Source organism: Zonotrichia albicollis, chromosome Z (genome assembly GCF_047830755.1).
Source record: "Zonotrichia albicollis isolate bZonAlb1 chromosome Z, bZonAlb1.hap1, whole genome shotgun sequence".
In the NCBI taxonomy this organism is placed as follows: domain Eukaryota; kingdom Metazoa; phylum Chordata; class Aves; order Passeriformes; family Passerellidae; genus Zonotrichia; species Zonotrichia albicollis.
The window spans coordinates 73,172,396-73,187,875 of NC_133860.1; the positions used below are offsets into that span (position 1 = coordinate 73,172,396).

The 15,480-nt window shown below is 36.9% G+C and overlaps 1 protein-coding gene across 4 annotated transcripts in view; it reads right to left on the reverse strand.

The window, feature by feature from the left end:
* The window catches only part of CSNK1G3 (casein kinase 1 gamma 3), a 68,640-nt gene that overhangs the window by 38,022 nt on the left and 15,138 nt on the right, over nucleotides 1-15,480 (reverse strand). For all 4 annotated transcript variants that reach the window (XM_074532447.1, XM_074532448.1, XM_074532450.1 and 1 more), the window contains 3 exons: nucleotides 13,977-14,392; nucleotides 10,148-10,188; nucleotides 797-866 (listed from right to left, as the gene is read on the reverse strand). In XM_074532447.1, the coding sequence (XP_074388548.1) occupies nucleotides 797-866; nucleotides 10,148-10,188; nucleotides 13,977-14,154 (289 nt within the window). In that variant the 5' untranslated portion in view covers nucleotides 14,155-14,392. The remainder of the gene's footprint in view (nucleotides 1-796; nucleotides 867-10,147; nucleotides 10,189-13,976; nucleotides 14,393-15,480) is intronic.

The following is a 15,480-nucleotide window of genomic DNA, read 5'->3' on the forward strand; positions in this document are numbered from 1 at the left end:
TAGTTAATTACATTACCTACTCTAGGAATAATTTCAAGGAAAAGATATCAAAAGACTTCTTTTTCCTAAATTATAGCTGATTTAGAGAATCTGTACTCACTTTACTAGGGTAAGAAACTTCACATCTTCCTAACTGATTATATGCACTTTTGTGAAAGGCACAAAATTGTGCGAGAAGTTTTAGGTATCGCTCACCTATAAAAACAAAAGGTGACAATTGGATCATTCAGGCCACCACCATAAGAGTTGTTCTGGGTATAAAAACACCAACGGGAGTGAAATGAGAAATTTAAATATTAAACTGCACTGAAACTTCTCCTAGAGGTATTTAAGAGGTTTAAAACTAGTAAGCAGCATTATATACTGTATCAGTAGAAGTGAAGTAAAGTAAAACTGAATTTGAAGCTATTTAAGCTATCACATCAACCTTAATTCAAAATACATAATTAGTAGATCAGCAGTTTGGAGATCAACAGTATTTTTTCAAAGAGTTGTACTGGGAATAGTCTTAGTTTAAGGTATACTTGTATGCAGACAAATGCTGTGATAGGTAGGATTTATTTAAAAGTCAGGACTTCATAGATACACTTTACTGAGTAGGAAAAAAGTTAGAATAATGGAATTTATAATTATTATTATTCACTATTATTTAATTCACGAACTCCATGGGCTTTTTTTTTGCTTTAAGTAGTAAGGAACACTTTATTAAATAGATTTATACCTCTAAACCCAGAAAACTTCAGCCAAAAATTGATCCTGGATTCATCACAGTAAAATGCATTATACTGCTTTTTACCTCCAGATCCTAGCTGCTTGTAGAATCTGTATTCCAAATGTAGCTGTGGTGCTCTCGACTTCATTGGCTCCTGATTTAAAAACAAAAACAACATTTAAAACAAAGCCTAAAAACTAATACACTACCTACTACCAGTCAAACTAGCCCTCCTACTTCCAAGCCACACAAAAAGTTTGAATGTTTCTTCTGAAATGACTGGCAATTAAGAAACAGAGAAAACTAAACCTCCTTCAGGTTAGAGTAGTGCATATATTGATATTTACATCTTGTATTGCTCCACAGGGCCAGAGTCCAACATGCAAATCAAGCAACAGACACATGATGGAATATCTAAAAAATAGTACGTTTCTCCAAAACATGTGGATAGTATGTCCTACATTTCTCAGAAAGTGGCATTAATATGCAGCTTAACAGATTGAAAAAAAACCTCCAAATATCTATTACTTGAGAGATGTATCTTTACAAGGAGCTTCTCCTAGGATCTTAATAAAAAATACCAAATCCTTCCACCAAATACTAACAGCTTAGCAGAAATCAAGTATCACCATTACAAACTATGAATCCAAAACAAGCAAAAAAAAAGCCCCAGAATAAGTCTGTATATATATGCTAACTAATATTTGCAAATTAATAAAATCTCATTATAGTGTTCAACATGCCCGTGCATCAGGGTCTCATAGAACTAAATGAAGTGACATGAGATTAAGCAGAAGAATACACATGCAGCCTAAATGGGAACCCAAACTTTCTGATTATCTCCCTTTGCAAAGAAAAGGTTCTTTAGCACAAGATTCTTGAACTAATTTCCTAGAGCATCTTTTAGAAGATATGCCTTGTTTCTTATGATACGTAACATGACCTTAATATTAAGCTCCACCAGGGGACATTTAGGCTGAACATTAGGAGGAATTTCTTCACAGAAAGGGTGCTTAGACATTGGATGGACTGGCCAGGGAGGTGGTAGAGTCACCACCCCTGGAGGTGTTTAACGTCCAAGAAAAGACGGGCCATGGCACTGAGTGACATTCTGACATGGTGGTCTTCAGTCAGAGGTCGTACTGAATGCTCTCTGAGGTCTATTCCAGCCTAATTGATTCTGTGATCTTCGAACACATCTGTGATAATTTGGAAATAATTCCGTAACTATTGGAACTGCAGCACACAGTAAGTAACTCTCAATAAGGTTATCAGCACTAACTGATACTGCTGAACACCAATTTTCAGGAGAAGTTCAGGCAAAGTGCTCATCTTTTTCCTCACATCATCATATTAAAGCTACAAGTTTGTAAACCTGTGTTGTCTCTCAGTATCACATTCAGGGCATAAAAACTATGACCCAATGGGCACGAATAAGATATTCAGCCTTCTTCCTCAACCCATCTCCCTCCAAGACTTAGTTGTTTCCCAATGCTGCTGAACTCCCTGACAGTGTATATTTATGCATTTGATCTTGCCAGTATGATAAAGGTGGATGCCTGAAAGTAAAGAAGAACTAATGTAACAGTTTCTGCAAAAAACAAATAGAATTTACGGTATCTTTTTTGCACTCCAGAGCAACCAGCACAACTGAACACTGTATTTTTTGCAAAGATGTGAAAAGTGAGCAAGAATTACCTAAAATAAGCAAGTGTTTATTATCCAGCAAATTAATTACTAAGCAAAACTAACTGGGCTATCAAAATGTGAAATCTGTTTCAAGTTCATTATGAATTCTTTCTACAATTATTTTTGTCCCAAATACATGGAATAAAATACTATTCAATTTTCAAGTTACTTTTTGTTAAAGGGGCTTTGAAAAAGCAGTTTACTTGAACTATAAGGTTAAAAATGTTCAAGAAGTCTTGAAAGAGCCAAAGACCAATATAAACATTCAGCTATTACCTACTTTTCATGGTTTTAGTAATTCAGTGAGAACTCATCTCAGTTTACATTCTGCATCTGCTTTACACATTCATAAGAAATGGCAAACAAAGGCCATTTTCAGGAAAAAAAATTCCTTAAGAGGTAGGCTCTTGTTACAGGTAAAGATCAGTCTATTAAATAGACTTGCACTAGATTTGTATTTACTACAAATATTTGTATTTACTATATCTTAGAGGGATTCTAAAAAGGTGTGTCTCTATACCACAGTTATTCCTTAAAAACAAAAAACAGAGAGAAAAAACATTACAACCTTGAAACAAAGTGCAACTTTCTTTCCACACACAACCCTCGTTTATAATAGATTTGAATTTTATCAATTAAAATCTTAAGAGTAGACTAGTGAGTCGGTGAATTAAAGATTACAGTTTAAAAGACAGTGATGACTACTCTGTAACTTCCTATCTTTCATACAAGGAAAAATTGATGTATTTCCAGAAGCAGTTCCATGGAGGACTAAGCATAAGCACGTTTTGTCTCAAATATTCTGGCTGTTATGACAAGAAAAGTGTGAGTGAAACAAAGGGTCCATGGAGATAGAGGAGGAGTGTTCTGAGCCAGCTTCCTGCTAACTCCCTCCTAACTGACCTCCCAGAGAAAGGCTCAAAAGGTTGCCTGTGAATGTGCAAACAAAACAGCATGAAAAGTCTTGTTTACATAAGCGGCTGCACCAGGTTAAATACAAAAGGAAGCACGTGGGCCCCCGTTATGACTTTTTCCATATCTTTCCCTTTCTTTATTTTGCTACCCCAGCTCTGGACCATCCACGCAGCAGAACTGACTGCACGAATCTACAGACGGTGAACTTCTTCATTCTTCCTCTCTCTTTTCCACCTTAATTTCTCTCATCCCTTGCTTTGCCTGGGTTGTTAGCCAACACCTTTGGAGTCTAATAGTGGGGGTTCCACAGTTATAACAACTGTACAATAAAGCACAAGAGCTCCCCAGTGTGTGGTCTGGTGGCATCGTTTAGACTTATACAAATTTATAACAAACATCACACTCCTACCAATGGCCTGGAACAATAAATTGGCATCAGAGACATGACTCTTGTGAGGCTGAGAGGGACTGAACAGCTCTTGAGCTATTTTTAGCTGGGATGGGTTCAGATATCTCCATCTCTGACTGGGGTACAGGATGGATCAGAAACAGGGAGGAGCAGGACACGACAGCTCAGGAAATTCCAAGCATTGACCCCTTTCCTTTTTGGGAAAGTATGACCTACACCCATCTTCATATGTGGAGTACTGTGTGTCATGCTGATGGAAACACAAAGAGATAAAAAGATTAATGACTTCTCACTAAAATGTCTAGATAGCAAAAATAGAGAGACATTTCTATATAATTTGGTTGAGTTCTTTACAAAAATGTTCACACAGAGAGCAAGATGAGACAGACTTTTTTTTTTTACTAAAATATTTAGACAGCAAAATTTGGCTGCAAAACATTTGCAAAAGCATTTGAAAGTCTTGGTTGAGCTCTTGAAAAAACATCCTCTGGCTGACCACTTTCAGAGATGTCTGGATAGAGAGAAAAATGAAAGAACAAAGTTGCAATCTTTGCTGAATATAGAAGGAGACTTACTACACCTTGAGCTCTGCAAGGCTACAAAGCAGGAGAAAATACTGAGAGATGCGCTGGGTACCACAGTAGGGATGATAAGTTGGCCTTGGGAATACAAGAACTTACACAAGTCCTCAGATAAGGAACTAGTATGTGAAATGAAGAGGCAAGACTCGGCTATTTGATTTTTATAAACAGAGAGTGACGCACCCAAGTGAAGGATTCAAAAGTAGTGAGGGATAAGGATGAAGAGGAGAGAACCTCAGGAGTGTTGGGCAGGGAAACAAAGGCAGCTGTGGAAGAGGCTGAAGCCAGAGAACTGGCTATAGGAAAGGCAGAAGTGTAGGCAGCAGCTGCTGTAGAGCAGAAAAAAGCTGCAGAAGAGGAGGCCAAGGAATACTGAGAATCTGAGGTTTGCATACAGGTAAATGGTCCTTAAGAGTCCTGGTCCCTCATGCAATGGGCAGCCTACTGGTCAAGGGGTTTAGGTTTCCCAGAGAAGGAGAGCAGGCCTCAGGAGAGGGAGCTGCTTGCTGCTAAGAGCAATCAGGAAAAGAGGCTGAAGGCAGAAGGGCTGTTTGCTGTCAAACATGGCTATATTAGCAGGCTTCCAGCATAGTTTCAGCTTCATGTATATGAGAGAATATTTCATGAGGAATTGCAGGATGTAGAATCTGGATTCTGCACCACTAATTAAAACTGAAACCAGAGATGATGGACAGGATCAGCAAACTGCTACAAAATAGTGCCATATACCAGAACCACAATATCAAAGCAGGGTAACTTAAATGAGGAGAAGTAAGAAGCTGTATATACTCCCACCTCAAATACGGAGGTTCAGACTAATCCAAGTGGAAGTTTTTAGTTTAGGCACAGGCAAAAGCACAGAGTTTTAAAGCAGTGGTTCAGGTATTTACCCAAGCCCAATTCCACCCAGTGAGACAATGGCAACCACTTTACTGCTCCAGTGGCACAGGAATGGGCCACAGGAAACAGAAACAATTGTATCTTTCACAAAAGGAAGGACATAAAACAAATTAAATTAAGCAATTAAACTTAAGCTTAGAACAATTAGCTTTAACAGATTTTTTCACTATTGGAGTAGTGACTTCAGAAGCCTTTCAGCAGTTACTTATGGATAACTCTCAATGCCCATGATAAAGAATACTGTGCTCACACCAGTTGACAGTATCCTCTTTCCAACCATTGGTTTAGAACAAAGCATTTTTCCATTTTCCTTTCCTACAAGAACTATGATAAAGCAATGAGTGATGTTAACATCAAGCATTTTGACTGCATATTGCTGTTGTTTTATAATCTGTACCTAGCACTGTACCCAAGATGTTTCAGCAATGTGTCCTTTTATCTTCATGCTGGGAACCAAGAACTACTGTAACAAGACTCCAACTCCACTTGGAAGCTAATACAAGAATTTGTAAGAATATGGAAGCCTCACAGCCAAGGGTTTTGCCTTGCCATGCCCTACTTCACTCAGGAAGAAATTAGGACTCTTTCTGTTGCCTCTAAGTTTGTCTGCTGTGATGTATAGTACTTGTAACACTTGCCCTGAAGAACTCCCCTGAAATATGGTTCATACTGGGTATTAGAACTTTGAATAGACATACTTCTACTTGCTAAAATTGTAATAGAACCAACATCCTCTACATTTTTCAGGTTAGTACCTGATGGCAGGAATTAGCTTGCCACTGAGCCACAAATAATTATCCTATATCTTACTGACAATTATAATTGAAGAATGACGAAATAAATACAGAGAGCCCCTTTGGGGTTGGCTTGGAGGAGTTCAGATGAAAAATCTTATTCCTAACACTAGAATACCATGCTGGATGGAAATGAGGTGTCTGAATTTCTTCCCTGTGGCCTATCAATGTTCAATTTGACAACCCCTCGGAGATGGATGCACCATCACGTACCTATTATTGAACAAACATAACATGGGATCAGCCTCACCAAAGAGGAGTACTCTGACACCATCCACAACGCCACAAAAATTTAACTGAAGAGGCCTGAGCAAAGATGAAGGAAGCTGCTGACCAGATTGCTGAACAATTCCAAACACTGCAACTAAAGAACTTGTTCAATGAATCAAGTCCTGGACACCAGATTTCTTTTGGTTTTAAATCATGGGGTGGGGAAAGTGTTTGACACAAATAGGAACTGTAATATTGGTGGGACTTCTGGTTTTAATGATGAGCATAGTGTTTTGCAACTTTTTTGCAACTCTGATTAGCTGCATACTGTCTCCTGCTTCCTCCCTCTCCTAGCCCTGCATCCAATGTATAGAGATCACCATAGTCAAAGATGAGCTGTATGCCCAACCAATAGTAAAGAATGTTAGAGACACTGGGTGGTGTGGAGGATCTTGCATAAGCATGTTTTGTCTCAAACATTGTGACTGTTTTGGCAGGAAAGCTGTGATTGGAAGACAGGGTCTTCTGAGGTGAGGCAGCACAGTGCTGAGCCAACTCCCTGCTCCACCTGGATGGAGATTTGTGCTCACTTCCTCAGCCTGCACTCATTCCCTGGAGGAGACCTCCAAGGGCTGGCTATGCACTCCAGAACAAAAGAGCACAAAAAATCACATTCACATAAAAGACTCCACCAGGTTATTGATGGAAGGAAGCAGACTGGGCTCCCCTGCTCTCTTTTTCTTCTCTATTTCACTGTGTCACAATTCCCAGCTCTGGACCAACCACAAAAGTGCTGGATCCAAGGCAGGATCTAAGGACTGATGATATTCTATTGCTCTCTTCCTTTTCTGCTTTTATTTCTCTTCTCCCTCACTCTGTCTGGGCAAAGCACAGCTATCATTTTCTATTCCATACTCTGCATTGAAGTTTATTGTGGGAGTGGGGAGTTGCAGAAATGCTGCGGTTTGTGAGCCAGCACCTTTAAGTAGAGTGTTGAGGGAGCTGAGAGTTTATTAAAGTGTACTGTAAAAATCACAGGCCTGCTGGCCAGCATTTGTGAAAGCCTTCAAATGTAAGGGCTTGTTAGCCAACACCTTTTAAGTATAAATAGTGAGCTGGTTGCTGGACACAAGGTGGTCACACAAAAAAGCGCAAGAGCTCCCTAAAGCATGTCCAGTGTCTTTGTTGAATCCTGATGAGAATTTATAATGAACACCATGGCCCCTCCTGATAGGTCATGACATGCTCAAGCAGAAATTCCTTTAGCTAGCTTTTCAGTAGTGGTTAAGCATCTTCAGAGGAGGTAAGTTTGAGCAGCAGAGAAATATGTCAAAGGGAAAGGGAAAAATAATGAAGGAGAAGAAAAAGCTGAAGAGTGAATAGGAGGTTTAAGTCAAGTACAGGGTCATGCAATAAAAGTAGTAAATCTAACAATAAGAAGAAGTGAGCAGGAAAGGTAGAGCTTTTACACACCAAACAGCTATTACTAAAGAACCACCTGATCACATGAAATCAGTCTGTATACTAGAAGATGAGCAGAAACATACTAACACCACTACACAGCACTGAAAGCCTAGATCTCAAGAGTTTCATTATAGTTCTTTAAAAAGTCTATTCTGACCTCTCAAACTGAAGTATGTGCCCAACCAGAACAGGCAAAAATGAATTAAGACAGATGAAGAGGAAGATTCTGGAACTGCAGCTGTTCTACCAAATTAAATATGCATTTACGTATAAACATTATACTTTAAAATGCATATAGCTGTACAACCCTCAGACCTCACACAGAAAAAATGTTTAAGCTACTTTTTACACAAGTCCTGAAGCTGTTCTAAGCACCATAACAAGAAAATGCTTGTATAATTTTGTCCACAAGGGAAATATTAATTCAAAACAATTTAAAAGTTTGAGTCAAAAGAGCACTTGTACAATACACTTATTTTTAACAATACAGCACTCTTGAAAGCTGCTGTATAAACAGAGCCATTCATTGCACTTGAGAGAAACCCACACAGTCCTTCTGCACTAGCATATATGCTTACCATTGATATACAAAACATCTGGCATAGGAGATGTCATGCTGCGCCTAAGACAACAGTAGGTCAAAACTGGAATGCTACCATGAGGAATGCAAATACAATTTTAGGATACTGCAGCAGAGATTACAACAACCACACCTGCCAAGGGTAACTGCTTAGACTGCAACATAAACTTAATTCAAGTTAGCCCATTCAGGAAGGCTAAACTTGAACTACAACAGGTGCAAAACAGAGAGGAAGTTAAGAGTGCCTCATTTACAGTAACAAAACAGGGGTTAAGCATAGGAAAATGACTGCTCTGAAAGCACAGAAGTACAAGCGCCAGAGTAAACAAAAGCTTACATTTAAAAAGGAAAAGGATTATCTGCCACTGTATCTATAACTGTTAGAAAAAAGTACTGGCACTGTCTCAAAAAGGAGAAGAACAGGAAATGTAAGAGGAAAAATTGAAAAGCCCACTACATACTCAAGAGTTCTTTCAGCACTAGTAGTACATTATATATATAATTAACTGTATTGGTTCTTAAGTGACTTCAAACTAAGTTACTCAGTAAAGTTGCTCCAAGCTTTTTACTCATCTTTTTTACTCAGCTCTAACACTGAGATATTTGGAAATCAAAAAAGTAAATGTTGCCAACAACAAGTATCACCTGTGACAGCTGAAATGAGTTGAAATGGCAGCCAAGCTTATTGAGCTGTATATGTCATAGAAAACCTTTTATCAAAACCAATCCGATAAAAAAGTTGTCTTGCTCTACATTATCAAGTAATTAGCGCTTAAAAAAAACCCACTACCTTGCAATGTATTTCTAAATGTGCTTTGGAGTAGACAGCCTTTAAGTAGAAGAATTCTCAGACTATTTTCAGCTTTCACCAGACATATAGAGTAAGTTCAAGATATGTTGAAACAAAATAAGTGTAAATCTGATTTAACACATAATAACCCTCAAAACTGTATCCAATGTTGCTGTCTCAAGCCATAATTTGCATGTTTTAAAAACTTATACTACTCCCAAAGTATTTCCCAAAGAAAGAAGAGTAATACCAGTATTTTTCAAGAGTTTATGTTTGTAATGCTTTTCAGATTTCTTATCTAAAGCCATGCATTTTGGCTCCCACGGTTTACCTTTCACTTTACGAAACCATACTATGCTACATAAAAAGTTTTTTGCTACTGCAGCAACAAGAAACCAACAGGAGTCCTAAAAATCCTTCAATGATAAGAGGTAACCAAGTTAATTTCATCATGAAACACTTCAGTTATGAACACGGTCATTTACCAAGAAGTTAAAAAATCCAGAAGCAAAATATGGTGTTACCAAAGGAGCTCCAATGATTGAGAAAAAACCAAACAATGACGCATAAACACAATAGCCAAAAGTATCATGTTTGCAAAAGAAGTAAACATATTACACAGCATTGCAAATAAAACATGTCTAACAAAGCGATGTGTAAATACCAGCAGTTCAAGATGAAAAATACTGGGGGGGCAGGAGTGTGGACACTGAAACACATGCAGCCTCAAGAATTTCTGGAGTTTCTCTGTAGTCACCTGATGTTAAGATTCACCGCAAACTTGTTGCGCCTCGACTTGTTGGACAACAAAGGAAGCTACTAAGATAACTGCCATAGAGCACATCCTTGAAGTAGCATTAAACCATCACTGATTTTGCAAACACAGATTTAGCCTTGAAAACAGTGGCAACAATTAAAAACTACTTTTACTCAATATGGCCAAACTACACAATTACATCTATCACTAACTGCTTTTATCTAATTCAATGAAATCATACAAAACTATTAAAGGCTTCAATTAAAAAAATCAACCCATTAACATCTGAAAGGAAGAATTTGATTAGTTGCTCATCTCAAAACCTTTAAAAAAAATATTAACTTACCAGCTTAATTGCCACATAGTCATTTGTGTACAAATTTTTTCCTTGAAAAAAGAATAAAAAACAAATGTGAGACACTGGCTTTTCCGTTCATGTAAATGCCATTTAAATATCAAGAAAGTCTTCAAACTATCTTTCATCTAAGGTGCTAGTGTTCTGGCAGTGACTTAGGAAATGTGGGTTTATTAATCCAATACCTTAATTTAAAAAGATTTTTTCCTTGAATACTGTAAGAGGTGGAAATTTCACAGAGTTGCAGATCTTGTACCAAGTTTGTGATTTTTTTGTACTAAAAAAGCTTGAAAATTGGTAAATCACAATAACCAGAATGTGCTATTTTCATAATTATTGCTGAAAACTATTTTTAATTCATTTTTTAATTACCATGCAGTTTTGAAACATTAGCCACTAATTAAAACTAGAATTAACTAGTTAATTAATTGAGGACTGTTTTTTTCCTCAATTATGTATTTTACTAAGCTAAAACTTATGACAGGACAACAACATTCCTGACCATTTCCTAAATGGCATTACGCGATTTAGGAAATATATCTGCTGCTTTAAAAGGGATTCTACAACTGGGTAAGATCTTTCCAATAAGCTTCACTACCAACCGTATGCAATGACTAAAGTTAAGCAAGTTTTATAGGTGTAAAATTAAAAAACAGCAGATAAAGGATAGATTAAGTAGTCACTTCCAATACTTGTTATTTCTTTACAATTTTCAAATGCAGTTAGTGTATATTATTCTTAATGATAATTTTCCCTTTTTCTCTGTAGTATTACTCAGGTCTGAATTTCCTATGTTTATTTCAGTTTTGTTAAAGAAATCATATGGGGAAAAGATGAGGACCAAGTCTAAAATGTTTCCTGCAAAGAAAGTTACACAGAATCACAGAATATTCTGATTTGGAAGGGACCTACAAGGACACTGAGTCCAACTCTTAAGAAAATGCCCCACAGAGGGACTGAAACCACAACCATGCTTTGACCAAGTGAGTTACACCAATAGTCAAATACTATGAAGTGCTAATGAGTCTTTTAAAAAATAGAGTACATCTGTAAAGCTGAAACAAGATGCATTAAAAGCTTACTTCTCTTAGCAGATCAAACTTCACAAAAAAAAAAAAAAAACAAATAACCTGAGGGCTTCACAACAACAAACACATAATTAATATGATCAGTAGGCTATAAAGGAGGTCACAGTCCCCTATGTAGGGACTACAGTGGCTATCCAGGTATCCTAACTATTTCTTACTCGATGACCATATCAGTTACATTTTTGGTAACAAGTGTACTTTGCAGTTGTTTCTGTGTCTCTGCATGGTATTAGAATCTATAAGAAGCAGTAGTCCTGCTCATTCCATCTCTTAGCTATGTACATCACCTACTCTGAGTAAGTAAGAAACCCAGTTACATTTAAGGAACTGGATACTGAGTTCCAAAAGTTGTAATGACATGCTCATTCTGAAGTAGCATCAGCAGGGACATGAAGTTTCAGGTGATCAGTCAGGACAATCCTCTCTTTCAAATACAGCAGACACATATGTAAAACATCATTGCTGATCTGTCCATAAACACAACAAGTACTGAGTAATGTGTCTCTGGCAACAGCAACAAGTTCTCTCTTACTACCTTATCAGCTTATTTTAACTGTATCAGTTTAATTTAACTATAACAGAGAGTCTCAAAACTAGCAGCTCAATATCCAAACCAATTTAGTCCTCTGCAAGCTAATGGTTGAAGATCACAAAGAGTAATTTGCTACAGAAAGTCAATTTCCCATTTGATCCACAAGCCACTACTGAAGTGTGATCTCCAATTTCTTCTCAGATGGAAGAACAACAACTCACAATATATAACTGAATTTTTATCTTCTGTGCACTAATTCGTCACTCTACAACTCCAATCCTCCTTTAAGTTCCTCAGGTCTAACCTTAGGACATATGGTCAAAATATATTCCATCTGTAGACGTACATATAAAAAACTAGGCACTTGAGCACACCTTTGTAGAAAGGGTGCATAGTAAGTACTTGATACTGTAGCAAAGCAAATGAAAAAATTCAAAAATTAAATCAGATTCTATAATAGCAATGTTAACTCTTGCTTTCAGTAACTTACATTTAAAACATCTTCCTCACTAAAACCAAAAAATAGGGATTTGAAATATCTAGAATATAAGCAAAACCCACAGACATTAAAATCAGAAAGGCTGCACTCATCCTGGTGACGGTTGCAGGACAGTACCATGACCCATAATCTCCCTCCAATTCCTTTTACTTATTTGCTCTATTTTATTTCAGTACTATCAAACTGTAAGTCTTAACTAATTTAATATTGTATTTAAAATAAAATACATTGTTTCACTGTAACAACTGCAAGTAAGTTAATCAGATATTAATCCTTAATCAGCTCTGTACTTTGTAACCAAAAAACCAGACGGACAAAAAAATTACCTTTACTAGCTTGCAGTTGCCTTTATGTAGAATTAATCTTGCTGGTTTGAACCTTCTGAGAGGTTTGAAACAAAAATTAAGATTTGAAGGCAGTATGCAAAAGTTTAGCAAGTGAAGAAAAGCAATTTTTCAGCTTGATTTGTGGACTGCAAAGTCATGTATGCAAAATGTAAATGTCAAAATGTATCAATTTTGTGTAACTATTAATAGTAGTAACAAGAGTACCTATTAATGAGACTGCAAAATTCAGTGTCCTAAGTCAGAACTGCAGCAATATTTTCTTAAATTCCTCTACAGTATTAATTTGCCAAGCTTGTTTACATCCTGACAGCCCCCAGAACACACTAAATTAAAAACATATTATATTATGCAAACACTGTATCACAAATATTGTCTGAAGGGCAATGAGTATTACTTCTACCACAGGCACTGATCAACAGAAACACCACCTATATAGCCCACCATCCTCTCAAATACCTCACTGTGAAACCCACCTCTATTTAATGCATGAAGCACTTTAATTCAAGTCTGCTAACAATACTAGAGTAAATTCTTGCCACTAAGTGTCAAACTGTATTTATTAAAACATAGTTGAACTTACATATCTTGAAAACCCTAGCTAATCATGCTGTCCATCTTGGAAAAACAAGTTCCCAAATCTAAACATGTAGTCTTCCAAAAGAACACACCCATCATGTCTATTAACAAATGCTAGCATTTCCAGCTTTGCTGCTTAAATTCTGCAAAACTCTATAGGTCATTTTCAGTCTGCTTTCTCCACCATCTGAGTTTCAGCCATCCATTCAGAAGAAAAGTACAGTGACTGAATTATCCCAAATTTTCTCTGCAGATGGATTCTCACTGTCCTGTTTAACAGCAGCTCAAATGTTTAACATCACTACATTAAAAAAGAAACCAAGAAATTCCTTGCTCACCAGTATTAAAAAGTCTGCAGTACCTGGTTACAGCATCTCCAAGAGATTGGCCAGACCTACAAGATGGGGATGTCTCTCATACATTTAGCCCTAAATATACCTCAATAAAGTGCTTCAGGAAGTCAGAAAAGACTGCTACAATAAGCATCATATAACTTCCACATCTTGGAAGAGAAAAGTGACTGAATTTAGGAGAGCACTGCACATAGCTAGAAAATATTTTACTCACAGGAAGTATCCTGCTATACAGATTCTTCATGTCATCAAGCTTGCACCGGCTGAGGTAAAACCACAAAAGATGGGCTGAATATGCCTTGCACATCTGAAGCTTTAAGGCAGTTTGAAGAGCTGCACGGTATTCATAGAGAAATTTTCTTGCCTAGACTGCATAAAAATGGCCTTGAACAATGTAAACTGAAATAAATAAACAAGGATCTTACCTAACCGCAGTTCTCCAAAATTACCACATCCAATTTTTTTACCAACTCTGAAGTTAGGGCCAACCATTAACACTCCGGAATTTGAAGAACCACTTCCACGTGGATTATGGCCTGATCTCCCACTAGGCCGTGCCATTCTTTCATCTGGTTTGTCTTTGTCCTTCTTTTTATTTTCCATGTCAAATTTACGGTACTCCACTTTGATTTATTCCTCTTTTTAAAAATCAGTATAAGCAAATCCCAATTGGACAAGGTGAGAATGAAAACATCATGAGTGAAATGCCCAGCTGGTTACTGTGGGTGAGCAGTCAACAGCAGCATGTTCATTCTGTTTGCAAAGCCTTGGTGGTATTTGTAGTAAAACGTATTTCCAGAATGCACAACACCAGCAATATTTCCTAGTCTTTAGAGGAATTCTGTTAAAAGAAAAACAAAGTTATTCAACACAGTAAGATTCTTGTACAAAATTACCTTTCCCTTCAACTAGACACACAATTACGCTTTAACTAATTATATTTGCTTTACAGATCTATGAAAAGCACTACGTAAGGGTTAATTCTATTTCTAATATGTAACAGCAAGTGCTATTGTAGTGACTCAAGTATACTAAAATTTCAACTCTTCAAGCAATAGTTATTTTTTAAAAAGTAACAAAAACACCCTATAAAACTTTTTCCTGAATAAACACACTTAAAATTGATGCTTGCACACACTCACTTCACCTTATGCCAGTTCAAATGAAAGCATTTTATTTATTTCCCTCAAATAGTATCTGCTGTTTTAAGCAAATGCTCAAGCTGCACAGTTATTGAAGTTATAGAAATATATTGTATTTTCTGAACAGTAATTTCTGAAATGCTCAAATTATAAACTATGGCAAGGACACTCAAATTTTCAGTAACTCCTAGAATCTGAAACTAAACTATATTTACTTATTCTCCCCTCCTATACTTCTGTCATAAATCTGTTTCCCTGCTCCCCTTCTCCCTTGTTTAGCATCATTGCCTAGACAGGAATTCCCACATGGATTTCAGCAAAAACAATGCTATCTTACTACTGTAATAAAGAATCACAAGAAGGCTTTTGTTTTTAAATCTCAGCTGTAAGAACAATGGATATTGTTTTCTATTTGATGACAGTGGCGTAAAACCGCGTAATTCAGAAGTTTCTACACCAGCACAATTCCATAATGAGTTAAATGTCTGTGCAAAATTCTTTTCCTACATTTGTTTCAATGTTGGGAATACACTGAAGTAATGGAGAACATCCTCTGGAAAAATGTACTTCATGTGCTACAGCCTATTTTAAAGGTAGTCACCAGGAGCTTATTTTTAATACTTTGAGCTGAAGACACTTTTATTTCATAAACCAATTTCTCACAAAGTAAAATTATTACTCATATCACAGCTTACCACAAAATTTCAAAAATCAAAGAGGTACTAGTGAAAAATACACCAAATAATATGAACAGTCACCTGAATAGTTGCATCTGCTAAATCATACA